Here is a 27,446-nt window from a genome sequence, read left to right as displayed (position 1 = left end):
ATTCATAGAACAATTAGACAAAAATCAACAAGGGTATAGAAGAACTCAACAACACCATTGGCCAACACAAATCAAATAGATATTTGTGGAACATCCCACCCCAAAACAGCAGAAACACTTCATTGCTAGCGCCCATGAAACCTATAGCAAGATGGGCCATGAAACCAACTTCAACAAATTAAAAATGAAGTAGAATCATACAGAATGCAGTTTTTGACCACATGGAATCAAGAATCAATAACAGAATCAATAACAGATTCCTATAACAAATTCCTATATATAAATGTTTATAGCAGCTTTACTCATAATAGCTAAGAACTAGAAACAACTGGACACAAAAAGTCCTCAAATAGTTGAGGACTCTTCTAAACAACCAATGGGTCAAATAGGAAATTTCAAGAGAAGTTAAAAAAGATACCTGAAACAAATGAAAATGAAAATAGAATATATTAAAATTTGCACAACACAGCTAATGCAGTGCTCTGAGGGAAATCTATAGCATGAAATATCTCAAGCTTTCACATTATGAACCTAGAAAAAGAAGAAAAAGATAAGCCAAAAAGCAAGCAGAAAGAAGGAAATAATAAAAATCAATGAAATGAAAAACAAAATAATAGAAAAAACCACTGAAACAAAGAGCTGATTTTTTGAAGATCAACAAAATTGAGAAATGTCTAGCAAGACTGACAGAGAAAAAAAGAGAGAAGACACAGATGACCAATATCAGGAATGAAACAGCAAATATCACTAAAGAACCTCCAGACATCAAAAGAATAATAAAGGAATACCATGAGCAATTATATACACATAGACTTAACAACTGAGATGAAATGGACCAATTCCTGGAAAAACATGAACTCACCCAATATGAAACAGACAATTTTAAAAGCCTTATAACTCCTAAAGGAATTAACTGTACTTTTAAAGCCCTCCACAAAGAAATCTCCAGATCCTAATGGTTTCACTGGAGAATTCTAAACATTTAAAATAGAATTAATACAAGTTTTATACAATCTCTTCCAGAAAATAGAAGAGGGGACATTTCCCATTTCATTTGTGAAACTGGTATTATCCTGATACTAGAATCAGACAAAGTCAGTACTTCATGAATACAGAAAAAAAAAAAACCTTAACAAATTATTAGCAAACAGGGTTTATCAATATATAAAAAGAATTATACACACCATGACCAAATAGAGTTGATTCCAATGATACAAGTCAGTTTCAATATTTGAAAATCAATCAGTATAATCTACTTCACAGACTAAAAGAGAAAAATCACCCATATCAATTGATGTGGAAAAACTATTTGACAAAATTCAATGATTCATGATAAAAACTCCCAGAAAAATAGGAATAAAGAGGAACTTCCTCAATTTGATAAAGATCATCTAACAAAAAAACAAAAACAAAACAATACCCCCCAAACCCATTACAGCTAACACTATACTAATGGTGAAAGACTGAATGCATTCCCCTATAAGATCTGAAACAAGGTAATAAAGTTTGCTCTTATTCAACACAGTGCTGAATATTCTAGCCAGTGCAGTAGGCAAGAAAATAAAATAAAAAGTATACAGATCAAAAAGGAAGAAATGAAACTGTTCATATTTTCAGATGACATGCTTGTTTACATAGAAAATCCCAAGGAATCTACAAAAAATTCCTAAAACTAACAGGTGAGTTCAACATGTTCACAGTACACAAGATGAACCTATAAAAATCAAATGAACACATGGACATCAAAATTTAAACTACAGTACCATTTATAATAACTAAAAAAAGAGAAATATTGAGGTGTTAATCTAACAAAACACATATAGGACTTCTATGCTAAAAGCTACAAACTACTAATGAAAGAAGTAAAAAATCTAAGTAAATGGAGAAACTTACTATGCTCATGGATTGGAAGACTCAACCTAGCAAAGACACCAATTTTCTCCAAAAGCTTAATGCAATTCCTATAAAGATCCCAGATTTTGTAGAGATACACAATATTATTCTAAAATTTGTATGAAAAGACAAAGAAACTAGAATAGCTAAAACAATCTTGAAAAAGAGGAAGAAACTAGCAGGAATCAGTCTTTCACATTTTAAGACATTTTGTAGGTATAGTAATCAAAACTATGTGGTGTTGGCAGAGAGACACATATATAAACAGAACAGAATAAAGAATCAGAAATAGACCCACACAAATACGCTCATTTGATTTTTGACAGTAATGCAAAACTGAGCACAAATATGCTCGGTTGATTTTTTCAAAAAAGATTTTATTTATTTATTTGACAGAGAGAGATATAGCGAGAGAGGGAACAGAAGCAAGGGGAGTGGGAGAGGAAACGGTCCCAGGAACCTGGGATCCTGGGGAGTTTGACTGCAGGACCCTGGGAGCATGACCTGAGCCAAGGGCAGATTCTCAAAGACTGAGCCACCCAGGTGCTCCCGCTCAGCTGATTTTTGACAATAATGCAAAAGCAATTCAGTGGAGAAAAGACAATCTTCTCAATAAATGGAGCAGTTAGATATCCATACACTTAAAAAAAAAAAAAAGACCCTAACTAAGACTCATACCTTATAGAGACATTAACAGGGATCACATGCTTAGATATAAAATGCAATGCAAAATCTATGGAACATTTAGAAAAAGAATAAGAGAAAATCTTTAGGATCTAGGGCTAGCCAAAGAGTTCTTAGACTTTATACTAAAAACATGGGGAGTAAAAAGAAAAAAAAAAAGGTTAGACTTTATCAAAATTTAAATTTTATCCTGCAAAAGACTCCGTTCAAAGGACAAAAAGACAAATTATGAAGGAGGGGGAAATGTCTGTAAACCATACATCTGACTAGGGACTAGTGTCTAGAGTATATAAAAATCACAACTTGGGATGCCTGGGTGGCTCAGTTGGTTAAGCCGCTGCCTTCAGCTCAGGTCATGATCCCAGCGTCCTGAGATCGAGTCCCGAATCGGGCTCATTGCTTAGCAGGGAGCCTGCTTCTCTCACTGCCTCTGCTGGCCACTCTGCCTGCTTGTGTGTACTCTCTCTCTCTCTCTCTCTCTCTCTGTCTGACAAATAAATAAAATCTTAAAAAAAAATCACAACTTAACAGCAAACAACAATCCAGTTATAAAATAGACAAAAGACATTTTACCTGAAGAGCATATACAGATGGCAGACACATGAAAAAATATTCAACCTCATTCACCATTAGGGAAATGCATATTTAAGCCACAATGAACTATTATTACTCACCTACCAAAATGGCTAAAATAAAAAATAGTAACAACATGAAATGCTGGAGAGCATGCTGATATCATTCATACATTGCTGGTGGGAATTTAAAATGATTCAACCCCTCTGGAAAGCACTTTGACAGTTTCCTGAAAACCTAAACATTCAACTACTCTATGACCCAGCAATCGCACACTTTGCCATTTTCCCAGAGAAATGAAGGCTATGTTCACACAAATTCCTATACACAAATGTTTATAGCAGCTTTATTCATAATAGCTAAGAACTGGAAACAACTTACATGCCCTTTAAGAGGCAAACGATTAAATGATTTGCTATAGAATACTACTCACCAGTAACAACAACAAAATGAACTACTGATACAGGCAACAACTTGAATGAATCTCCAGAAAACTATGCTGAGTAAAGAAAAGTCAATCTCAAAAGATTATATATCGTATAATATATATTGTACACATTGTGGGTTATACAACACTGTCGAAATGACAAAATTCTAGAAATGCAGAACAGATCGGCGGTTGCCAGGGATCAAGGAAGAGGATCAGGGATCAGGGATCAAGGCGGACCGAGGAGGAAACAGCAGTGGTCGCGACTATAGCTGGCATTGCCGACACGCATGTTCTTTGTGGCGATGGCAATGTTCTACATCTTGACTATAGCAATGTTAGTGTCTGTGGTGATACCATACCTTAGTTTTGTTAAGATTTTACCCCTGGGGGAAACTAGGTGAAGGGCACCGGAGATCTCATGGCAATCAAATTCTAGAATATCTCCAAATAAAAAATTTAAGTAAAAAAACCCAACAAAATGATAAACACAAAATTTGGGATAGTGAAGGGTGAAAGGGGATGGAATAGAAAGGAGCAAAAAAGCGAATGAGAGATGGTCAGTGTACTGATTCTTGGATTAGGTGGTGGATTTTTTTCTAAAGATTTTATCCATTTGTTTGAGAGAGCACGCATGAGTGGGGAGAGGAGCAGAGGGAAGGGATAAGCTAACTCCCCACTGAGCGGTGAGCCCCGCAAAGGGCTCAATCCCAGGACTCTGAGATCATGATCAAGCTCAAGTCAGACGCTTAACTGACTTAGCCACCCAGGCACCCCTCAGTGGTAGATTTAGAGACACTTGTTATGTTATAAATACATTTAAAAAAGTAATAAATAATTAAAAGAAATCCATTGATGAGCCAGTGATAACAGAGTAGAAGAAACCAAGAATAAAGGTTAATCCAATTTTCTGTACCTGACGTCTAGGAGGGAACTAGCGCAGCTTCTTTTGAGAAGCAGGCTTTGGGCTGCTTTCTTACAGAAAACTAAGGCTCTTTCAGCTCTAGACAGCCAAGAGCATGGGTGATTGTTAAGAGAGAAAAGAGATTTCTTGAGACAATCCCAGTCACTCATCTTGAATGTCTGGGGGACTATCAAAGCTATGGTTCTCCTTCTAGTGAAATCTACTGCATTTTCAGAGGAAGTCATTCATAGCTTATTCCTTCAGCAGATGTCTGACTAGCGCTCTGAACCTAGCTCTTTGTTAGATACAAATTAGAGCTGCCCCCAAGGAAATTAAAATTAATTGTAGATAGTGGTAGGTTGTACAGGAAATGAGTGACGTTATCTTAAAAAGCAAGCCACAAATGTCTTACTCATTGTTTTAAAGAGAATAATGAGTAACCTCTTGGCTATTATAATTCTCATGGTATGCTATAACTTAGGACTGCCCTAGATACTAGCACTATTTAACTAGTGAAAACACTTTTACTAGATGTCTTTCCATAGGGAACAAAATTGGAGGGGAAAAAAAAGAAAAAGCAATCACTTAATTTTTTGTGACGTATGCTACCATGGTTCTTATGTGAGTCATTAAGCACATTCATATCGGCTTGGATGGTATATGGTGGACCTTCTCTGGAGGTAACACTTCTAATCCAAATGCTGCTTGTCCTAATGTGGGTTTTCATTATTATTAAACAATTAAACCTTCAGTGAGTACATGTTCTAGTTGAGTTTGAATACCAACTTGGCCACTTTTCTGGGTAACCTGGGCAAGTTCCTTAAACTCTCTGTGCTTCAATGCTTTCATTTCTAGTGCTGGCTATTCCTACATCCAGGCACTGGGCTTGGGAGTGGGGATAGAGTGATGAATAAGACATTGCCTTTGCCCTCCTGGGTTTTCTAATCTAGTAGGGGAAGAAAGATGTATAAATGAGGAATGGGACATTAATATACATAAAAGCTGGAAAAACACACACCAACAAATGATAAGCATTGGCGGTGGTGATCACTCAATTTATCCATAGTGGTTGAGTCTCCCCTCTTTACAGTGAGAGTGTATTCATGGATTTGTTATGTAAATTTAAAAAAATTTTTGAACTTTATTAAGAATAGAGTAAAAAGATATATAGCTAATTCTGATTGTCAAGGAAAGTCTTTATGGAGGGAGAGATGCTTACATTATACCATGAAAGAGGAGTAGATGCTCATCATACCAACTGAGTTAGGGGTGAGAAGGGGATATGTTTGGAAAAAAGAAGATGGAAGCAGAAAGACAAAAGACACAGAGAGTGGAGAATACTCGGCTGATCTGAAGGATCCCAAGCAGTCCTACTACATGAGCACAAGGGATGCTGTGGCTCAAGAAGCAAGAGAAGGTTGGAGAGGTGGAGGGAGCCATAGAAGCTGAGATGGGTAGTGCTTCATCCTGGTGACAAAGGACACCTGATAACAGGGAGAGATTTTAAATACAAGAGTCATGTGCCAAATGTGCATTTTTAGATGGGCTGGAGGCTCATGAAATCAGGAGAAGGAAGGTCTATTACAGGGCTGTTCTACGGTCCAGGGGAAAGAGGACAATGGGGGAGGGGGAAATGAAAGGTGGGAGGAATTCCAGAGAAGTTTGGAGATAGAAGCAGAGTTGGTTTTACTCTGAAGCCAGTGAAGTGTGCGGACATCGTGCTGATCTTTCCAAGGCCCGGGAAGCGATCATAGCACTGTGTTTATTAAGTTATGTATTTTCATAACATTAGCAGAAGAAAGATATTTTAACTGCAGTTAATTTAGACAGTGGGGTTCCCCCCCCCCACTCCTTTTTTTCACTCCAACTTTCTCTTTGGCATATTTCCTTTCCTATCAGGTGACACCAGGATGACTGTGTACATTTTTGAGAGACAGCGAAGGGCAGTTGGGTTGGTATACGTTTAGTTTGGGAGACTGGTGTAGGGAATGGCTACCAGGATACTCTTAACACCCACCATGCCGACTCACCTGCCATGCGAAGGTGCAAGGCAGAGGTTGTGGTGAAAAGAACGTGTCCTATGGTGTTGGCAACGGAAGTCAGCAGGCAGCGAAGGTTTGAAATATACTCATTCAAAGCTAGTTGGTGGCCAAGCCTTCCAATTATTGGCTGTATAACAATGGAAGATTTGGTGCTTATGGATGCCTACTCAAAAAGGAAGTCCTCAGGGCACCAGGGTGGCTCAGTCCATTAAACGTCTGCCTTCCACTGGGGTCATGATCTCAGGGTCCTGGGTTTGAGCCGCACCTCAGGCTCTCGGTTCAACAGGGCGTCTGCTTCTCCTTCTCCCTCTGCCCTTGCTCATGCTCTCTCTCTTTTAACTCTCTCTCTTTCTCAAATAAATAAATAAAATCTTGAGGGAAAAAAAAAAAAGGAAATCCTCAGAGTTCAGGACATAACTGATGAGGCATCTGACACAATTATGTATACATATACTTTTTTTTAGAGGGAGGAAGGACAGAGGCAGAGAGAGAGAATCTTAAGCAAAGAAGCCCAACATGGGCTTGATCTCACAACCCTGAGTTGAAATTGAGAGTCAGACTTTTTTCAGTGCCAATTCTATACATAGGAGTAAGAGGGTAATCGCCTACAATTCCACTATTTGATATTTGTCCTTTGTATGAATACATCATCCATACTTTTTCCTTTTGAAATGCAAATATTTTCAGTAATGGTACCAAGAACACCCTTGCTGTCTTTGTCTTTCCTCTCTGAGAAGTGAGGGAGAGAAAAGCCCTAGGCCTGTGAAGTTTGTATGGAGGAAATGTCCTGATGTGTTTCCATGTGGGCTGCAGGACCAGAGCTTTGCCTTGGGCTGCAAGCCTCCTGGGGAACCCTAGGCAGCAGGGAGACAGCTTCAGGGAGTGGGTGTTTCTAGAAGGGGTTAGGGAAGGGAAATCGCTAAAAACAAACTTTGACACGTTCTTTGGGGCAGGTCCTCATCTTATATTTTTCTGTTCCTGTTTTTCTTTTTCTTCTTTTCCAGGAGTCCAACAAGTGACCTGAGAATCAAGTTCAATCTTTCTGACGCCGAACGGTAGTTCACCTAAAAATGTTCCCTAATTAGCTAGTAGGATTTTCATACACTGCTGACAGGACTATTAATTGCAAGGTCATTTTGCAATATTTGTTGAATACCTTGAAAGTAGGTAGCAATTCTGTTCCTATCTATAATTAAATATAAGGCCATACTCAGGGAGGTGTGAAGCTATGTGAGTACGGTGATTGCTATGGACTGTATTATATCCCTCCCCAATGCATATGTTGAAACCCTAGTCCCAAAAGTGAATGTAGCTGGAGATTGGGTCTTTAAGAGGGTAGTGAAGGTTAAATGAGGTCATAAGGGTGGAGCCCCCATCTGATAAGGCCATGGCCTTATACAAAGAGAAAGACAGAGACATCGTTCTTTCTCTCCCCCGACTATGGGAAGACACAGTGAGAAAATAGCCATCTACAAGCCAGAAAGAGAGTCTTCACCAGAAACTCAACTGATCAGCAACTGTTCTTGGACTTTCCAGCCTCTAGAACTGTGAGAAATAAATTTCTGTTGTTTTAATCACCCAGTCTATGCTCTTTTGTTAGGGAGGCACTGGCTGACTAAGACAATGACATTTAGAACAATGTTGTTTACATATAAGGAAAAACTGAAAACAACAGAGTAAAGTAATAGATAGTAGATCAGCTATGGTATATGTCTACAATGGGGTGTTATACCTGTTTAAAATGATGATGTAGATGGATTATTTATTGTTCATGGAGAGAGGTTTATTATGTTCTCAAGGGAAAAAGCAGGTTGGAGTATGGTTTTACGCATGTAAACACATAGCGTGTATACACTTACATTAAAAAATGTGAGAAAGTAATATATGTGTATTAGTGATCTCCAGAGAAACAGAACCAATAGCATATATAGAGAGAGATATAGAAAAGGGGATTTATTATAGGAATTGGTTCTGATGGTTATGGATATGAGAAGGCCCATAAGCTGTCATCTTTAAGTTGGAGAACCAGGAAAGCTGGCTGTATAATTTAGTCAGAGTCCAAAGGCCTGAGAACCAGGGGTTGGGGGTGGTGTGATGAGCTGCTGGTTAAGTAGTCCCAGAGTTGGAAGGACCAAAATTGAAGAGCTCAGGAGCTCTGATGTCCGATGGCAGGAGAAGATGGATGAATGTCCCAGCTCAGAAAGAGAGACAGAATTCACCCTTTTGTTCCATTTGGGCCCTCGATGGATTGGACATTCCCCATATTGGTGAAGCAGGGTCTTCTTCACTCAGTCGACTGAATCAAATGCTAATCTCTTCCAGAAACACCCGAAAATAATGTTTTACGAGCTATCTGGGTGTCTCTTTGCCCAGTAAAGTTGACACATAAAATTGGCCATCACAATATGCTAAAATATTAAGAGTAATCTCTGTATGGGTGGGTGCATGGATAATGGGAAGTCTTTCTCTTTTGTATGCTTTTCAGTCAACTCTAGAGTTTATCATCATGTATGACCAAGAATCACAAAAATATCAAAGGTTATAAAGCCAGTTAGCTGACTCTTAAGCTACCTGCTTGCCTTTACTACAATGTCATTGACTATCACCCAACAGGGCTAAAATTAGGAAGGGAATTTTCTCATTCTTAAAAAATGTACAATAAGCTACAAATTTAAAAAAACCTGACAAATACCAAAAACAGCAGAAAAATACTATATTTTTAATTACCTCCCCGACATACCTCTATAATACTTTTCTTTTACAATTGTAAGCTACATACTCTTTGTTCTCTTCTTCATAAGACAATGCTTCTGTAATGTAGTGTTTCTATAACTGGAGTAGGAAGATAATCCAGTCTTTCCATGTGGATGAAAATCTGACTTAAAAAATACTTAGATAACTGCCTTCACAACACATTTTTAGTAATGCCATTTTTTAGAACTGTCACATTTGGAAACCCCTTCTAAGATTTTTAATGTGTGAGTTGTAGTATTTCAGGGCATTTCCTTTTGTTTTCCACTGATTCATTCTAAATGTTCTTAGAACTGGTGACACCTATCAAGCAATCATTACCGTTGTCCCCGCTGTGGTGGCACATTATCTCTGTCAATGTCAGTGTTTCAACAAGAGAGCAGCAAGAGCGGTAAGTATTTTTCCATAGTGTGTATGGTCCACTCTACTTCATTATGGCATCATCAGACCATATAAGAGCCCGTTCGTTGCTTCCTTCTGACATTATCTTTTCTTCTGATGTCTTTGCTTCTAGTATAACCTGAAATTTGTCTTTACAGTTTGCTTTTTCATGTCAGAAAATTCTCCACTGATTTTAATTGCTTATCTTCACCCACTTTTTACATTTCATTAATTTTATACATTTTTTCTCCATTTAATACATAAATAAATTTAGCAATGATAAAAGATAGTGTCCTTCAAACATGAACAAATCAGGAGTCTGTATTTTCTAACTTCTATTGAAAATATTCCAGAACACATTTCTGAACAGCAATTAAAATGTTATCAAGTTTTATAAAATATACCACCTAGCAAAGAAAAAAACCACTTAAGGTGTATTTATAATCATATAAGCTGTATTGTTGATTTTATTCCTGGCAAGAGAGGATGCTTTTTTGACTAGACATACACAAGTACTCAATCCTCTGCTTACAATTTTGCATGTGTGATGATCTGGAGAATTTTCAGAGAATTGCTTCTGGGGCCATTGGTTCGGTGCTGTGTGAAAATGTTCATTTCTCAGTACAAAGAACCTCCTCAGGTGAGTTAGCATGTGGGCCAGCAGGGATATTCCTGGCAGCCGTACAATTAGCAATAATGTGATTCTAGACAGAAGTGACTACAAACCACATACATATAACCCAATACAGAAGTACAGCTCTGATGAACCTTCCTTGGCAAAGTCCCCCAGATGCCCGTAGCCAGACATGGCTTTCAACACCACCAGACATGAAGGGAGTGGGGGAGTTTGGGGTGAAAAGAAACAGTGGTCTTAAGCAGTTATAGTTGAAATATCCCACTTTTGCAAATCTTATTACAGCCTATCACCATATAGACACATTGCTAGGCCCCGTCTGGGTCTTGAAAGGGACCTACCCAAGTGAAGAACCGTAAGTCTACAGACATTGACTTCCTGGCACATGGGTCTTGGCCCCCATTGCTTTCAGCATTTTCCAAGCCCTCGTCCCTGCTCTCCTGGATTATTGCCATCACCTCTTGTTTCTTCCTTAACCCAGTAGGACTGTTTTTAACATCTAGATCAAAGGGATCCTATATAACGTTAGATCGTGTCACACCTCTGTTCAAAAGTCCAATATTTTCTTATCTCGCTTTGAGTAAAAGCCTGTCCCTTTGTCTTTCTGGCCTCACCTTTGACCTCACCGCACTCCAGTGTCCTCTAGTTTCTAGAATGGTCAGGCATGTTCCCAAGGGGCTCTTGCATTTGCTGTTCATGCAGCCTGGGCCACCCCCACCCAGTTATTCACCTGGCCCCCTCTGTCACCTCCTTCAGGAGAACTTTGCTTGGTCTCCCTTCACTGTGCCCTATTTCTCATCCCTCCTCTATATTTCCCCATAGAATATACCACCATCTAAATATTACATTTTCTCCCCCTAAATGCTGTATTTTGTTTATTGCTTGTTTCCCTTCCCTAGAATTTAACTCCCTGAGGTGTGGATCTTTGCTTTGTCCATTGTCTGACTCACTTCTGCTAAACATGGGGGTCTCTGCCTTCAAATTTCCTTTCTCTAGCCCCACCATAACCTCACAGGACCACCTTCTGAGAAACAGCAGGGAACACAGAGTTACTGGAAAGCCAGTTTCCCTAAAAGAGGGTGGGTAGTGACATGAAGAACTGTCATCTTATGAAGTGAATCACCAGAGGATTTGATCACTGAGCTATAAATCTCCCTCAACTCCTCCCCCATCCCTAGAGATGTAATCCAGGGTCACTGCGGTAGTAATAGGAAATTGCCAAACCCTGTAATTTCTCCCCCTCCCCTGTTCAAAGGAAAAACTACGGATACAAAGGAAAGGCAAAAGAAGAAAAGAAGACACTTGAAATGTCTGTTCTTGTTAATCTTTTCTTCATTTTCACTGCTTTTTTCTCCTTTTGACGTAGAATAAAATGAATCAGAACTCACAGAAAAGCAAGAAAATAGGCTGTTATTAGAGCCTCCACTTGGTCAAAGAGATGTTGGCATTCTGGTGTGACTAATGAGCTTAGTATCAGGGAAAGCAACAGTTAGTGCTTGCTTATAAATATAAGATGTTTGAAGAGGTTAACATAATAAAATGTTCTCCAAAAGTTAAAAAAAAAAAAAAAGGGAGGGGGGAAAGAAAATTACTTATAATCCCACCACCACAGCAGAAAAGCTACCACTTTGTTATACGCTCTTCCAATTTTTTCTCATATGCATACATTTTGTCTTTGTGGTAAGAAAAAAAACAGCATAAAATTTACCCTCCTAACCATCTTTAAGCATACAGTACAGTAGTGTTACACACACATTTTATACATGTTATGCTTGTACTTTTTGTAACTTGATTTTTTTTCTCACTTTACCTTATATCCAATAAATCTTCCACGTGGCAAATCTGTCTGTATGCTTGTAATTTTAAAGATGCATACTGTTCTATCCCATGACTGTTCTATCCCATGGTTAAAACATATTTTAGCCAGCCATTCCCCTATAATTGGACATTTATGTTGCTTACAATTTTTTACTCTTAAAAATATTATTATTTCATTGCATATAATAGTTTTCTCTCTAGTATTTACAGTGATCTTCCTATGATGATTTTCTAGAACTTTCCTAAGGAAAATGAAGTCAAAACCGATGATTACTGCATGGTTCTTAAAAGTGGCAATAAATTTGCTTTCCAGTAAGTTTGTACCAATTTACAACAATGCCAATGAAATATGAAAGCAGCAATTTCATACTCTCACCAACATTTGATACTTTTTATTTTGCTAATTTAATATTTTTAAATGTTTCTCATGCTAATATACATATTTTTCTATATCTATTTTTCTTGATTATTTCCTCTGTTGGGAAATGTCAGTTCATGTCCTTTGTGCAGTTTACTTTTGAGAGACTGTCTCAATATTGTTCTTATTTCTTTTGATGGGCTATAAAAGAGTAGAAATTTGAACCCTTTATCATAGCTATTGTGAATATTTTTTCCCCATGTCTTTGTCATTTCTGGACATGCTCACATCTAAAGAAAGCACTTTAGCATTCTTGTACAGTTCAGATCTTTCTGATGTGGTATCTCCTGTCACATGTGGTCTTAGAAAATTCTCTCCATGATTCTTAATCCTAGGGCTTTAGTAAATAATTTAATTCTGTTTTATCTCCCTGGTCTTACTTTCTGTATCTAACTATTTAATCCAGCCATTTTGATGTGTAATAGGTCAAATTAACCTGTTCCTTAAATGCTCACTAGTTAACCCAGAGTCCTCCTTTAAATATATTTGAGGAGACACAAGGCCTATGCCTATATGAAGGGTTCTCGTGTGCTGGGACATGGATCAACGCTCTGTGGGGAGCGAGGTAGAAGGTACAGCCCCAGAGGACTTCTAGTGTGGTGTGGCTCCGTGGGAACAGGAGACTGGCAATACCCAGAACGTAGGATAGGACAGCACCGAAATGTTCGCTGAGTTTACACCTTACCCTTTCTCTTCCTAACCAGCACTGGAGAACGAAAGCACTTCTGAAAATTCGAGACCACTTGACCCAGAGGTTTCCCTATCTTGCTAGAGCCCTTATGTTTCCAGGAATTGAGGGCTCTCAGCCAATGTACTACAGTGAATTTACTGTGTGTGTGTGTGTGTGTGTGTGTGTGTGTAGCACGGTACTAGGAAGACTGTGTACCTATGTGGTTTGCAAAAGAATAGCTCCGGGGCAACCGTGAGTGATGTAGCATGATGAAAAGGACAAACGGAAGATGAGAAAATAAATCTAGGCGGATAACTTAGTGTAGAGATGGCTCCGCTGTGTAACCCTGATGGTATACGGGTGAGGCACTGTCCCTGAAGAGGGTTGCTCCCACCCTCAGTCCTCCCCACCGCCTTGCCTTGCCCCTCAGCCTTCTGTTCCGTTGGTGGAACCCCCTGATCCCGGAGACGAGATCGTCCGCTTATTTCCTGGCTCCCGGCCAGGCAACCAAGTTCACTCAAGCTGCATCTCAAAGCTATTGCCAGGATTTTAAATCCTGGTGGAGAGCCACGTGCGCTGGCCTGAGAGCCCGAAGCGCCCGCCCCCATCCCCTGCTGCTGCCCACGAGCCTCAACACTTAAGCGACCACAGTCGGAAGGCACGTCCGACCTCCGGGCGCTGGTTCCCACCCGCCCATGTAGGTTCGCGGTTATCTTTCTTTCCCGGGGCTCGCAGTAAGCAGACCACAAACCCGAAACCGCTCGTTTTTTCTCTTCGGTGGACCCAAGTACGATACTGCTTAACTTTGTTATCTTTTCACTGGCAGGCAGGTGGAGGGGAAAGCGCCAATACCTCTACCCTGTCCCCAGCTTGGCATTAAGGCTCGCATTTTAGCTTGTGGGCAGAGCACCTGGCACCTTAACCTAAAGGAAAAAGCATCTGAAGTTCAGACCCTGTCAAGAATGACGTCCACCGCGGTAGATTCGCTCTCAGGACAACCTCCTCCTCCCCACCCCCACACGGAGCCCTCGGGGCCGCCCCGTCTCGCTCTCCCCCACAGCCCCGCGGCGTCCGTGGAAAGAAGGGCACATGCCCCCCGCAGACAGGCCCTGGGGGGCCGCGGCTCTCAGGGTGGGCATTGGGACTCGGCAAAGCTGGCTGCCGGCTCCTGGCCTGCGCCTCGAGGGCAGGGGAGTCGCGGGTCGAGGAAGGAGTGAGAATGGAGCCTGGGCGACCGATCGCCCCGAAGAAAGTCCCGAAAAACTGACCCCTGCGCTAGGGAAAGGCGGGGCCCCGGGCGCGCAGGAAGATGCCGAGATGGGACCTGGAAACACCTCCCTTCCCGTCCAAGCCACCCACTTGTTTCTCAGCCTGAGTTCCCCGAGAGCGTCCGAAGGACCCCAAAGGCTGCGCTGCGTCTCCCTGACCCCCCTCGCGGCCCCAGCATTCCTTCTCGCGAGTGGGGCTTCGCGTTCCCTCCCGGGTTCCGGAGCCGCCACGTGACTTCCACGAAGCACAGGGGCCCAGCGGAAAGCCGCGACAGGGGTGGGATTTGGGACCCCGAGGTGCGGCGAGAGGGCGGGGAGAGGAGGAAACGGGGCGGGAGTGAGAGGAGGGGCGGGCCGACTCGGGACGCGCAGGCCCGCGGGCAGGGGCCGGGGGAGGGGAAACCCGGGCAGCGCGGCGGCCGCAGGCGCCGGGAGAGCGGGAAGCCCGAGGGGGCGGGGCGGAGGGCGGCGGCCGGCAGGTGCGGGGGCGCGAGGATGCGGGTGGCCCGCGAGTGCCCGTAGGCAGCGCCCCGCGTGCAAGGCGCGGCGGGCCGCGCGGCCGCTCCTCCGCGAGGCTGCGCGGCGGGGCTGGCCGGGCCGGAGGAGTGCCCGGCATGTCGCAAGTGCTCCCGGCGGCCGGCAGCGTCCTGCAGAGGAGCGTCGCGGCGCCGGGGAACCAGCCGCAGCCGCAGGTAGTGGACTAGAGGCTCAGGGAGGCCCGCGGGCATGCGGGGATGGGAGCGCCGAGGGGCACGAAGGAGGTGGGTCTGGGGCTCCGGGCTGGTGAGCGCTGAGTGCTGGGGTGAAGGGCGCTGCGGGAGCCAGAGTCCTGCAGGAGTCGGGGCGCAGGTCAGGAATCCCGTGGGCGCTTCTGCCCTGTGGTCCCCAGCTCACGCACAGTGCCCGCCGCCTCCGGAACGGTGACCCGGCTCCTGCGCCCCGGGAAGCGGAGAGGCCGCAGGGCGCAGACGCCCGGGCAGAGTCCACGCTTCCCCGCACGTGGAATCCACGCTTCCCCGCACGTGGAATCCGCGCTGTCCCGGTGTCGCCATCCTTGCGCTGGCGCCCGCTGCCACCCCACCCCCGGTGCGCGTGGCCCTTCGCGGGCGCCAGGGTGCATAGAGGGGAAATTCGGTCCGAAGGGCCAGCTCGTGTCCAGGCACTCCCAACATCTACCCTCCGAATGGGGAACTCGCGACCCATCAGCCTAAGGGTGCGGGGTGGGGGCCCCCCGCAGTGGGAGAACTCCAGTCCCGCCGCTGGTGGAAACCCCTCAGCCCGCCTTCAGCCCTCTGTGCTGTCCTTGGCAACATGTACAACTGCCTACTCAGGAAACAGATAAAGTTGCCCGCGGGGATGGCAGTCAGAGAACTTCCCACTCGGCTGCTCTGAAGGGAATCTTCCTCGTGATGCCCCCCCCTCCTCCCCTTCCCAATTCGATGCCTGGCACGTAGTGTCATCGGGTGACGCTAGAGAGTCACACAGTTCTGAGTTTGGATCTCGGTTTAACCACACACAGGTTGAGTGGTCTTGAGCATTTTGCTTAACTTCTTTGAGCCTCAATTTTCCCACCTGTAGAATGAATATAGCAATAACCTCTCGAAATTTTTATGACTAATTAAGATATGGTTAATAATTTATGATTATCTTAACACTTCGCTCCCCTCTTTCTGTTTTGATGACTGTTACTGCTGGGTTCTCAGCTGTGACCATATGGATAGGTGATTACATCCAGGTTAGAGTGTCTTGCTCCCAGAGGACAGGATGCTTCCTTGGGTCCTATGACTTTTTAATTGTGAACAAAAAGGCATGATTTGGAGATAAGCACTACGGGAGACTCGAAAAATGGCAACCTCCATAGGTTACTGTAATAGTAGAACCTATTACTATATAATAATAGCCTCCTTAGGTTATTAAGGGCATACCATGTGCTGGGAGCTTTAGGTTAAAATCTCCTTTTATCCGTATGCTAGTCCCAAGCATTAGGCTGTTGGAATGATTTGCGCAGTGATTACCGATCGGTTGTTCCGGCCATGCATCTTCAGTGCCTAAAACAGTGTCTGGCACATGGCAGATACTCAGTTAATACTTGTTGAGAGAATGAATGACTCACACTTAGGATAAATGAGAAAACTGAACATTCAGAGAATTTAAGCCATTTCCCCCAAGCTGAATTGACAGTAAGAGACAAAACCAGTGGCTCTATATTTCTAGCTAGAGTTCTGTCCTGTAAACCACACTTTGCCCCTGTGGTGTCCTGGTTATGTTAACCAAGACTTCTTTTCCTCTGAAAAGCTACATTTTAACACCTTGTGCCTGTTCCCTTAAGCACTACTTCCAGACCACATCCATTTGTTGTGTTATTTATAATATCTGTCTCCTTCTATAGGCTTATATTCTTCTGTATAGTGAAAATTCTTTACTCACCAGAGCTTGGGGAGAAGTGTCTCCCATATTTGGAATACAAGACCAGATAAAATAACTGAAATTACCCATTATCTTATATTATCAATATTTGCTCTCCATTAATGTTAATAATTGAGTAGCTTTCCTATGTTTGTATCCCACTAACCTCTTGGCTTTTAAACTGTTTAAAGGTAGCGTACCGCTTCCCCGCCCCTTTGGTACCTTCTCACAGGGCTCCGGAAAGCAGATACTCTCTACTTCTCCATGTTTTTTCTGTAACTGAAATGTTTTTTATCTTGGTAGGTACATTTTTTTTTTAAATCCTGCCTGTTTCAGGATAACTCTTGAAGCATTCAACTAGGTTTGGTTAAATCTCATAGAGAGCTGAGAGCTTTCAAGACACATCATGAGTCTGCTTCTGATTCACTCTGACCTGTGAAAATGTCCATCGAGCATTGTTCAAATGAGGTGTCTGAGATCGTTTGATGTGTTGATAGAATTGTGTGATTGCAATTAGTTATCAGTGTAAAATGTGCATGCAGTATCAAAAGTACCTGTTTGTGTGTGGTGGGGCAAGACCTACCACAGAGCGAGTTCCAGATAGCACATGCCTTCTGCCTTCCCTGTTCTCAGATGCACGTTGACACCGCACCTCTTCCAGGCACACACCCTGTGGGGTAGAGGTTTATGAACGTTGGTTTGGAGTCCAACAGACCTGAGTTCCACTTCCCATTTACCCACGTCTAGCGGTGATACCTGGAGCAAGTTCCTTACCCCCTCTGAGTTTCTTTTTTTTTTTTTCTCCCCTCTCTGAGTTTCTTATCCTCATCTTTTAAATGGCAGGCTCACCATACATTTCTCAGGGGGGTCATGGGAATGAGCAGCTAAACTCAGCCAGGGCACAAGGCTGAACAAGGGGCTGGTGCTGTCCCACCCATGTAGCAACAAGCACTGTCAGGACTGCAAGTAAAATGGTGAAGCGATGCTGAGGAAAGGGGCAGGGCAGAGGAAGGCGAAGGAAGGCGAAGCAAGGCGCCCCGACAGCACACCTAACCACACATTTTCCCCCCAGAGCCCAGACGATGATGACCGGAAGGTCCGAAGGAGAGAAAAAAACCGAGTTGCTGCTCAGAGAAGTCGGAAGAAGCAGACCCAGAAGGCTGACAAACTCCACGAGGTGAGCCTGTGGTTGGGGCAGAGCCACATTAGGGCCACGGAAAGGAGCTGTGGTGGTGGCCCCAAGGTCATGTCCTGGTCACCACCAGTTTGGACACGTACGTCTCATGTCACTGCATCCTTCCAGCCCAGTTTTCCGATCCTTCACGGACATCTTTATCCCTCATCCGCTGGTGGCTCCTCTCTCAAGTTCCTTTCATTATAAACCAGAACAAAACGAAACAAAACCTCCTTTCGATACCAATTCCTTTTCAAGCCCCATTTGTTTTCTTTCCTTCCTCCCCTCCCTGCTCCTCCCAGAGAGACCTGCTGCCTCCGTACGCTCAGTGCCATTTATTTCCCAGTCCTCTGTGCTGGCGCTTCTGCCGCCCCGCCCCACCCAGCATACACGCACGCACGCACGCACGCACGCACGCACACGCACGCATGCACGTGACCGTACGCGGGCCACGTGCGCGTCCGCGCACACATCCTTTCTTCAGAGGATGCTCCTGCGGGGACCCGTAGTGCCTCTGCACTACCTGATCCGGGGACTTCTTTCTAGACTCATCGACTGTGACCTTGCTGACCTTGCTGACCATTTCATACCATTGACCCTCCCCCTTTCCTGAGACCTTCTTTCCAGGTCTTCAGCTTCTAAAAGACCGCATTTCCCACCGGACCTTCCTAACCACCTTTCATCTCTGTTTCTTTGCTACCTTCTCTTCCTCTGTCAGTTCTCTTAAGTTTTGGTGTTGACCAGGCTTTCAGATTCTGCCCTTTTTCCTTCCCACCCTGAAGATGCGATCTATTCATCTGTTCTCGCAGCATTAGCTCCCCACTTTGACTACTCAAGGCAAGACCTCAGTTCGAGGCCTCCCGACCCCATATTTCCAATGTCTGCTTAGATGTCCTCAGATGGGTGGGCTGCGGGCTGCTCGGATGCAGCGTGGCCCTGATATGTGTGTTTACCCTGAAACTCTCTCTTCTCCTCCTGTCTTCAAGTGAAGTTAATGGAGCTCACCAGTTTTCTCATCATCCACGTCAGGAACCTGGGATTTACCCAGAATTTTCCCATTTTCCTTTACCCTTATGCTTAATCCCACATAATCTCACAGACAGAACATGGGAACTGCCCCATATCAGGCACTGGCCTCAAAGGTATCCAAGTGTCTGTGCAAAGAACTGATGATAGTTCTGAACGCTCATCTTTAGACAAGGTTGGTGTAAATCACTAAGGATTTTAGTTTAGCCCTTCCCTGCCTGCTGTCTTGTCACAGCTGGTCTTAGCAAGGTGGGTCTGGGGGCATTGACAACATAGCAGATACCAAGGTATTATGAGGGGAAAAACAATCTGAAAAGCCTTTGACAGTGAACTGAGAACAGGTTTAGGATGTACATACTCTGGGGGAGGCGACCAATGATAGAAATTCACAGTGGGCATGAATTACGAATATCAGACTCTTTCCTGGAAGCAGGAAGGCTGGGCCCTAAAAGGAGATAGGGTCAGAAGAGATCCTTCCCAGCCTGAATTGGTCCTGTAAACTTCCCAGAGAGGAATTGGAATGTCCTTTGTCTTCTTTCTTCCTTCCCCCTTGCGTTTGAAGCAGTCCCGGTTCTAGCCTCATGTTACCAGATTACCCCAGAGGGCACTTTCCGCCCAGTTAGGGCATGGCCCTGCGTTCAGACCCTGTGTGCCAGCTGGACAGCCAGGGCCCTTCCCCTCAAGAAGCTTCTCGTCCAAGCCAGGTGCATTAATATAAGGAAACACTAGGGGACACTCATTTGTAAGTTCCAAGTGATGATGTGTGTGGTGGTGGCTAAATGACGGTAAGACCTTCCACAGAGCAAGAGCGGGGAGATTCGTTCCACAAATATTTGTTAGCACTCCCATGGACAAGGCCTTGATGCTAGGTTACAAAGAGAGGAATAAGATCTCCTTCCCATTTTGGAAAGCATAGGAGTTTTCAACGGAAGTATATTCATTTCTTATGGACTTTGTAGTAAATTATGACAAATTTGGTGGCTTAAACAAAACAGATTTATTATCTTACAATTTTGGAAGTCAGGCGTCTGGAATGGGTCTCAATGGGGCTAAAATCAAGGTGTCAAGAGAGCTGTATTCTTTCCAGGAGCTCTGGAGAAGAATCCATTTCCTTGCCTTTTCTGGATTCTAGAAGTTTCTCAGTGTTCCCTGGCTTGTGGTCCCCTTCCATCTTCAAAGCCAGCACTAGCTAGTTAAGTCTTTTTCATGCTGCATTACTCTGACACTGTTCCTCTGACACATCTCCTCTGACTCTTGACTTTTTCTTTCACTAAGACCCTTATGATTACATTGGATCCACCTGCATAATCCAGGATAATCTTCCCACGTTCAGATTCTTAATCACATCTGCAAGGTCTTTTTTTTTTTTTTTTTTTTTTTAACCGCATAAGGTAACATGTTCACAGGTTCCAGAGCTTGGATGTAGATATCTTTTGGGACATCTTTGGGAGGCCCTTATTCAGCCTAACTCAGAAGGTAGCATAAATCCTACAGGGTCAAAGAAGACAGTTTCTCTCAGTATCTGTCATTGTTGAATTTGATACCCAAATGAGTCAGGTGCCTGGGAAAGTTAGGGTGGTACATTTACTCCTGCCTGATCCCCCTTAGAACCATGGGGGGGTCCCCCTTCTGTAGGGTTCCTAGCTTCTTCTGCTGTCTCTTTACCATGTCACGTGACCAGATATGGCAGGTGCTGTTTTGGGAAATGCAGCTAATTGATCTGAAACCTATTCCCTCCATGGGAGAAAACTCCCTTCTCTGCCTCTGTGGTGCAGGAAGAGTAGATCCTGCTGACCCATCACTGGCAGATCACCTCATCGATGCCAGTCTTATTGAGAAACTCAGTGTCCAGGAGGCCAGGACAGTGGGTCCATCCATATATAGACCGCAAAGCTATAGCCCCCATCTTTACTGTCACTAGCTACATACAAGTGTTATTGGTCACGAGGGGCAGTGGGGGAGCAGGTGGCCGGCTCAGGAAAATGCAACCACATCCCAGTCCTGCTGTAGAAGAGGAATGTCGTCTCTGAGTCGAAGGGTAGCACATGAATAATAGCTCTGCTGTTATTTCCTCACCTCCTTCCAGGGACGGCATCCCAGCTATGGGAATCTTTGCTCTGTAGGGCCACCATGGCGGGGGGTGGGGTGGGGGAAGAGAGGGGAGTAAATATAGTAAAAAAAAAAAAAAAAAGAGTATTTTTTTTAAACTTTGAAAAAATATATGCATGTTGAGGATGGGGTGTCTGGTTTAAAAATGTGGTGAAGAATTGCTTTAGTTGCTCCAGGAAGTGAGTTGACCAGAGCACACTGCTCTGGGTCATGGCAAAAAAGCCTGTCAAGGCCTCCTCGGGCTCCAAGACCCATCAAGGATGGGGCACGTGGGAACCAGATACAGTTCTCAGAAACCTCAAACATGGGGTCAGTCCCTCTCTCTCAGAGACACTAAAGGGTCCAGAAAGCTGCCATCTGGTAGCCAGGGCCACTGCCACTCCCTGGGGAGCTTTGGCCGTGAGAAGGGCTGTACTCAGTCCTTTCTGTACTCAGTCCCATCCTGTGGGATGTCATGGGTGCGTCTCTCAGAGGAACTCAAGGTCTTTATTTGCCTTCCTTGAACACCACGAAGGGGACCATCTGGAGCTTGTTTAGAATTCCCACCCTTCTCTCCTGCCCGCCTCATTCACTCACCTTGAGTCCCCCTTACCTCCGACACCCTGAGAAACCTCCTCCAGTCCCAGCTTCTAGAAGCCTCTGGGCTACCTCCCCCAGCTCCTAGTTCTCCATCTTGGGGGACAGGAGGGACAGTCCGTCGGGGCCAGGCCTCCCTGGAGGGCAGGGCGGGGAGAGCCTGAGCAGGCCCTGCCAGAGGGAGGCTGGGGTCACTCTTCAGTCTGAGTTTGCCCCTCAGGGAGGTGATTGCTGGAAGCCCGAGTGTGGTGCCGAGAAGCTATTCCTAACGCGTGTGTGTCTGTACCTCAGCGCTCACTGTGGCTTTTCGAATCATCCTGTCGAGGCGCTTACACCTCTCAGGGGGATTTCAGTCCCTGTTCATCTCTGAACGTTGGGCACACGCCTGAGTCCACGTCCACAAATAAGGACGTGCGTGAACAGTCCAGCTCTACAGCAGGGAGAACTGTGTCTCAGAAGTGGGTCAGACTGGTTCAAGCCAGCCCAAGGTGTAAGACTGAGAAAGAACGTTGAGTCAGAAAAGGAAGGCAGTGGTGCCATCCTCAGGAACCCCAAATGTCACCAACTGACAGATTTCTTAGGCAATTCGGTTGTGGTCTGTGTTGTCACGGCTTCTTCAGCTGTTGCATGTTCTAAGAGAATGCTTCGAGTCGTCCTCCCCTTGGTTCAGAAACTGATGATGACACCAATTTGTATAGCCCTCCCTGATGACACAATTTGTCTGCTGGGAAGTTCAGGGTAGGGCTAGGGAATAGGCTTTATTGTAAAATCCTGAGCACTCACAGCCCTTGACTGCTGGTAACCACCACGGGGAAATTTGGGGCCAGGCACTGCCAAGTGAAAGCAGAATTACTTCCTTGCTCAAGGGCTGCAGTTGACCTTGAAGTCAGGTTCCAAGCCTGCACGACCTTGGAAAAGTCATTGTGGCTCTCGGAGTTTCACTTTCTTCACTTGTGAAATGGGGTCTGTGTGTGGCTGTGCCCTTCTCATGGCCTTTTCCACCCCTCATTTCCTTTCTGCCTTCACCGTCACCTCTGGCCCCGGGGACCCACATTAGCTCATTTGCCAGTTTTTCATCCTGGACCTGGATATCCCCAGACAGCTCCTCGTTCCCTAGTCAACCTCCCTTAGATGCCCAGACCAGGGTTTCTTGAATTTGGCACTGTTGACATTTGGGGCCAGCTAATTCCTTGTTGGGGTGGCAGGGGGGGTGGGGCTCTGTGCACTGTAAGATGTTTTTTTACGTTTGTCAAGTCGGGGAACTTCTTCTCGGCGTGAAGTGGGTCTTGCTCACTCCCCTCTCACCCCCATTTCCTCTCACCTCCTCTCCACTCGCCCCAGCTCCTCTTTTTATTATTATTTTTTATTTTTTTAAAAGACTCTTTTTTATTTATTTGACAGAGAGATCACAAGTAGGCAGAGAGGCAGGCAGAGAGAGAGGAGGAAGCAGGCTCCCTGCAAAACAGAGAGCCCGATGCGGGACTTGATCCCACGACCCTGAGATCATGACCTGAGCAGAAGGCAGAGGCTTAAGCCACGGAGCCACCCAGGTGTCCCTCCTCCTTTTATTTTTGTTGTTTGATCTCACCAGAAGATCTTGACTTCTTCTCTCCTTTTTATTCCCTCAGCTCCATGAAAGTCCCTTAGCAGGTTGATGAGTAAAAATCAAATCCCAGAAGAGAAAGTCCCCACAGAGGAGGCAAACAGGGGACCTAATGGGCTGGGGTTTGGGGGAAGCAGTGTTACTTCAGGAAGACATTGGGCAGCGTGGCCCCTCCTGGCTTCCAGAGATAAGGCTCAGGAGCTCGCAGCATCCTGCCCCAAAACATAACAAGCAAACAAGCTAATACAGACATGGAATATTCTGCCACAGTAAGAGACTTTCCTGGCTTTTGGAATCTAGTTAAAATGTTTGCTCATTGGAACCATTCACATCTATTCTCCATTTTACTGGGAGGTGAGGAGCACGTCTTGTGTGTGTGTGTGTGTGTGTGTGTCTAGTTGTGTGTGTGTGTGTGTGTGTGTGTCTAGTTGTGTGTGTGTGTATGTGCGTGTGTGCATTGTGTGTGTACACACGCTCCACAGAGCTGTAGCCCGTCCCTCGATGACTGTCTTCCCATCCACCGCCTCCCCTGGCCCATGGAGGGCTTGTTGCCACATTGTAGATGGAACTCGGGCTCCAGGACTAGAGCTTCTAAGAGGCCTGAGGAGAGCGTGAGGAGTGGGGCTGGCAGCAGGGCTGAAGGCGGAAGGGGGCCCATGGGCTAATGAAGCCGGCCTGACCTGGGACAGCCTGCGGGGTGTGTGGGGGGGTGCCGCCTGCCGCCTTGGAGTATATTCCAGACCACCCTGAGGGCCTGCCTGGGGAAGGCTCAGACAAGCCTCTGTGTGCAGCACCTCTGGTGCCTAGAGGTGGGGAGGGAAGGAAGCCAGTGAGAGAAGGAGACAGAGGAGTCACTGGGCGGTGGCCCATCAGGTGCAGCTACAGGAGAGGGTAGCAGAGGCTGCTAGGTGCTACACATTTCTGATCTTTGGGAAGCGATCTTATTTAGTTTAAGTAAGATTGAACATGATATGAGATTGACTAGAACACGTAATGAGGGTTGTGGTTCCATTAGGTGCTGTGATCAGGGAAGCCTTCCTGGAGGTGGTGGGCTTAAGCTGGGCTCACACAGAAATGGAGGAACATACTCCAGTGGAAGAGAGCAGCATTAGCAAAGGGCCAGAGTTGAGAATTTGCATGTGCTTTAGGGGCCTGTAAAAAGATCAGACTTTTTTAGTGATATTTTTGAAAATTTACTAGTAAGAGAAAAGATGTGGTGGATAATAATAAGGTTGGGTCCCCACGTCAGGAAATGCATGGTAAACAAAATTGCAGCAAGATTTAAATAAGGTTGGGCGCCTGGGTGGCTCAGTCGTTAAGCCTCTGCTTTCAGCTCAGATCATGATCTCAGGGTCCTGGGATCGAGCCCCACTTCGGGCTCTCTGCTCAGCAGGGACTTCCTTCCCCCTCTCTCTCTGCCTGCTTTTGCCTCTCTGCCTACTTGTGATTTCTGTCTGTCAAATAGATAAATAAAATCTTTTAAAAAAAAGATTTAAATAAGGCTCTCAGCTTCAAGATGATTTCTGTTGACATGCCCTGCGGCTCTGCCATTGGCCAAGTACTGCAGAACTTACCAGTGACTCGGAGGAAGAGAAGGAAGACCTAATTATCAAGTCAATGGGCAGCTTATAGCTGTGTAGTATCGTGATTCGCGAGCTGACCCGTTACGTTTCAGAAAGACTTTGTTAGGCTGGAAGGCACCCAGGTGGCCGCAGTGAAAGTCAGAAGTGGATGTAGAGCCCAACCTTAATCTTCAGAACATCAGTCACCATCCAAATATAGACAGAGAAGCAGCAGAGGCAGACGGAGCTTGTACTTCTCTGCAAGCTCAGGGCGAGTCCCCAGGGTGAGGTGGTTGCAGGCCTGGTCCAGCCCCAGGGCAGGCCACCTCCGTGCATCTCCCTGTGCATGGTCAAGCCATCCCCAGAATCACTTTGGGAATGACCCTTTGCCAGATAGATCCTGGCAGGTGAGAGTGTGTGTTGGGATGACCCCCAGGAGGACAGAAGGACCAAAAGTCCTAAACCCAAGGAGCTCAGGAGACCTGAGACAGTTGTGCTTAGAGAATGCCTAAGGGGAAGTGGTATGGGGCTGTCTCCTAATATTACAAGAACTGCGATGTTGAACAAGTATTGAATTTACTCTGTGTGGTGCTGTAAGGTGGAACCAAGCCCAATGGATGGGTTTGAAGGAGCGAGAGATTTTCTTTTTTTCTTTTTTTTTTTTTTTTTAAAGATTTTATTTATTTATTTGACAGAGAGAGATCACAAGTAGGCAGAGAGGCAGGCAGAGAGAGAGAGAGAGGAGAAAGCAGGCTCCCTGCTGAGCAGAGAGCCCGATGCGGGACTCGATCCCAGGACCCTGAGATCATGACCTGAGCCGAAGGCAGCGGCTTAACCCACTGAGCCACCCAGGCGCCCGAGAGATTTTCTATCAGTGCAAAGAGGAGCTTTCTAATAGAGCAGCTCAGAAAAGGCAGGGACTGTCCTTTGAAGAAAAGAGTGCCCAGCCCAAGTTGGATGTCCGGTTTCTGCATTGGGTGGGTTGGGCTGAGGGGTATCTATGAGCCCCTCCAGGTGTAAGTCTCTGCAAACTCCTCTATGGTGGAAACTTCACAGGTGAGGGTTGGGGGCGGAGCCAAGGCAAGGGATACTTTCATTCATTTACTCATGCGGTCAGCAAACGCGTATTGTGTTTCAGGCACTGCTCCAGGAGCTGGGCCCACAGCAGTGACCCCAACAGAGATCTTCACAGAGATGCTCAGCAGTTGGGGGAGGGAGGCAGTCTGCACAGGGGCACAAGGGAACCTTTAGGAGTTACGGGAACATTCTCTTGATGCACGTTGACATTTACCAAAGCTCACTGCCCTAGACCCGAGACCCGTAAAACAGGTGTATTCTATTCGATGTAAATCGTATCTCAGGCTAGGTCAAAGAGCACAGCCCTGCCCTCTTGGACCTTTCGTCCTGGTGGGAGGAGAGAAACAGGAAGCAAACAGAGGAGCGGAGAAGGGGGCTCGGCTCTGGAGGGAGCTCTCCAGGGAGGAGGCCGGCATCCCAGGAGGGAATGGGGCTGCAGCCACCACGTCACCCACCCCGTGTCTCTGTGCAGGAGTACGAGTGCTTGGAGCAGGAGAACACTGTGCTGCGGCGAGAGATCGGGAAGCTGACAGAGGAACTAAAGCACCTGAGCGAGGCACTGAAGGAGCACGAGAAGATGTGCCCGCTGCTGCTGTGCCCCATGAACTTTGTGACGGTGCCCCGGCCGGACCCTGTGGCTGGCTGCCTGCCCCGATGAAGCCCGAGGCTTGTCGTCCTTTGCCGACGGAGGAGCCTTGGTCTTTTTCACACCTGGTGGGGGAAGGGTTCCCTCCGTGTCTGTGTCCGGGGGAACCGGTGGCCAGGTCACCTCCTCGGAGCTCCTGGCCGTGTCCTCAGCACACAGCTACCACAGGACGCTCCCGAGGGCGCCTCTCGGAGCCCTGAGTGGATCCGGGCCGGGAGGCCACTCTCAGGAGTCCCCTCAGTCCACTCTGGCAGCTAGTAGTTTCCATGTTGTGCAGAATTATTTCCTCTAGAATTTGGAGAATAAAAGTGGTTATGATCTCTCCTTCGGCCAAGTTCTTGGAATTTAGAAAGACAGAATGTTTCTTAGTCCTGGAGAGGTGGTCGCCTTCTGTCTCCTTAGGCTGTTTTGTGGCTCCTGGGTCTTGCTTCCCCGTCCTGGTCATCGTCCCTGTGGTCATAACTGGGCTTGATGCAGGAGGCACCTTTGGGGAACTGCAGAGCAAAGGCCGATGGGACTTCTTGCCACCCCAGCTGGGTCGCGAAGGGATAGTCATGCTGGGCAGGACTTGGGCTTGTCTTCTGGTTTGGGTGGCCCTCCGTCTCTGTCAACAGCCCCGCCCCTGCTGGGCTCTCATGGGAAATGTTCTCTTCCAGGCTGGTTTTCCTGTTTCCTCTGTACACTCTTGGGCCACCTCCCCATTCCAAAAGTAGTCATTGGATCAGAGGACAATTTGACTTTATGTTAGTATGAATCACAACAGAATGGGGAAATCTGTCCCCTAGTTGAAAAAAAACAAATATT

General features: G+C 45.7%; 1 protein-coding gene across 1 annotated transcript; it reads left to right on the top strand.

The window, feature by feature from the left end:
- Positions 1-14,878: 14,878 nt before the first annotated feature.
- On the top strand, positions 14,879-26,966 carry BATF3 (basic leucine zipper ATF-like transcription factor 3). Its single transcript, XM_032318834.1, has 3 exons — positions 14,879-15,155; positions 17,942-18,046; positions 26,469-26,966. Exons 1-3 carry the CDS (start codon positions 15,078-15,080, stop codon positions 26,652-26,654), a joined length of 369 nt encoding a protein of 122 aa, XP_032174725.1. The 5' UTR covers positions 14,879-15,077; the 3' UTR covers positions 26,655-26,966.
- The last annotated feature ends 480 nt before the right edge of the window (positions 26,967-27,446 follow it).

The sequence above is a fragment of the Mustela erminea genome, chromosome 17, assembly GCF_009829155.1.
Source record: "Mustela erminea isolate mMusErm1 chromosome 17, mMusErm1.Pri, whole genome shotgun sequence".
Lineage (NCBI taxonomy): Eukaryota > Metazoa > Chordata > Mammalia > Carnivora > Mustelidae > Mustela > Mustela erminea.
The sequence above is the reverse complement of the archived record's forward strand: the minus strand, read 5'-3'. Positions and strand labels throughout refer to the sequence as shown.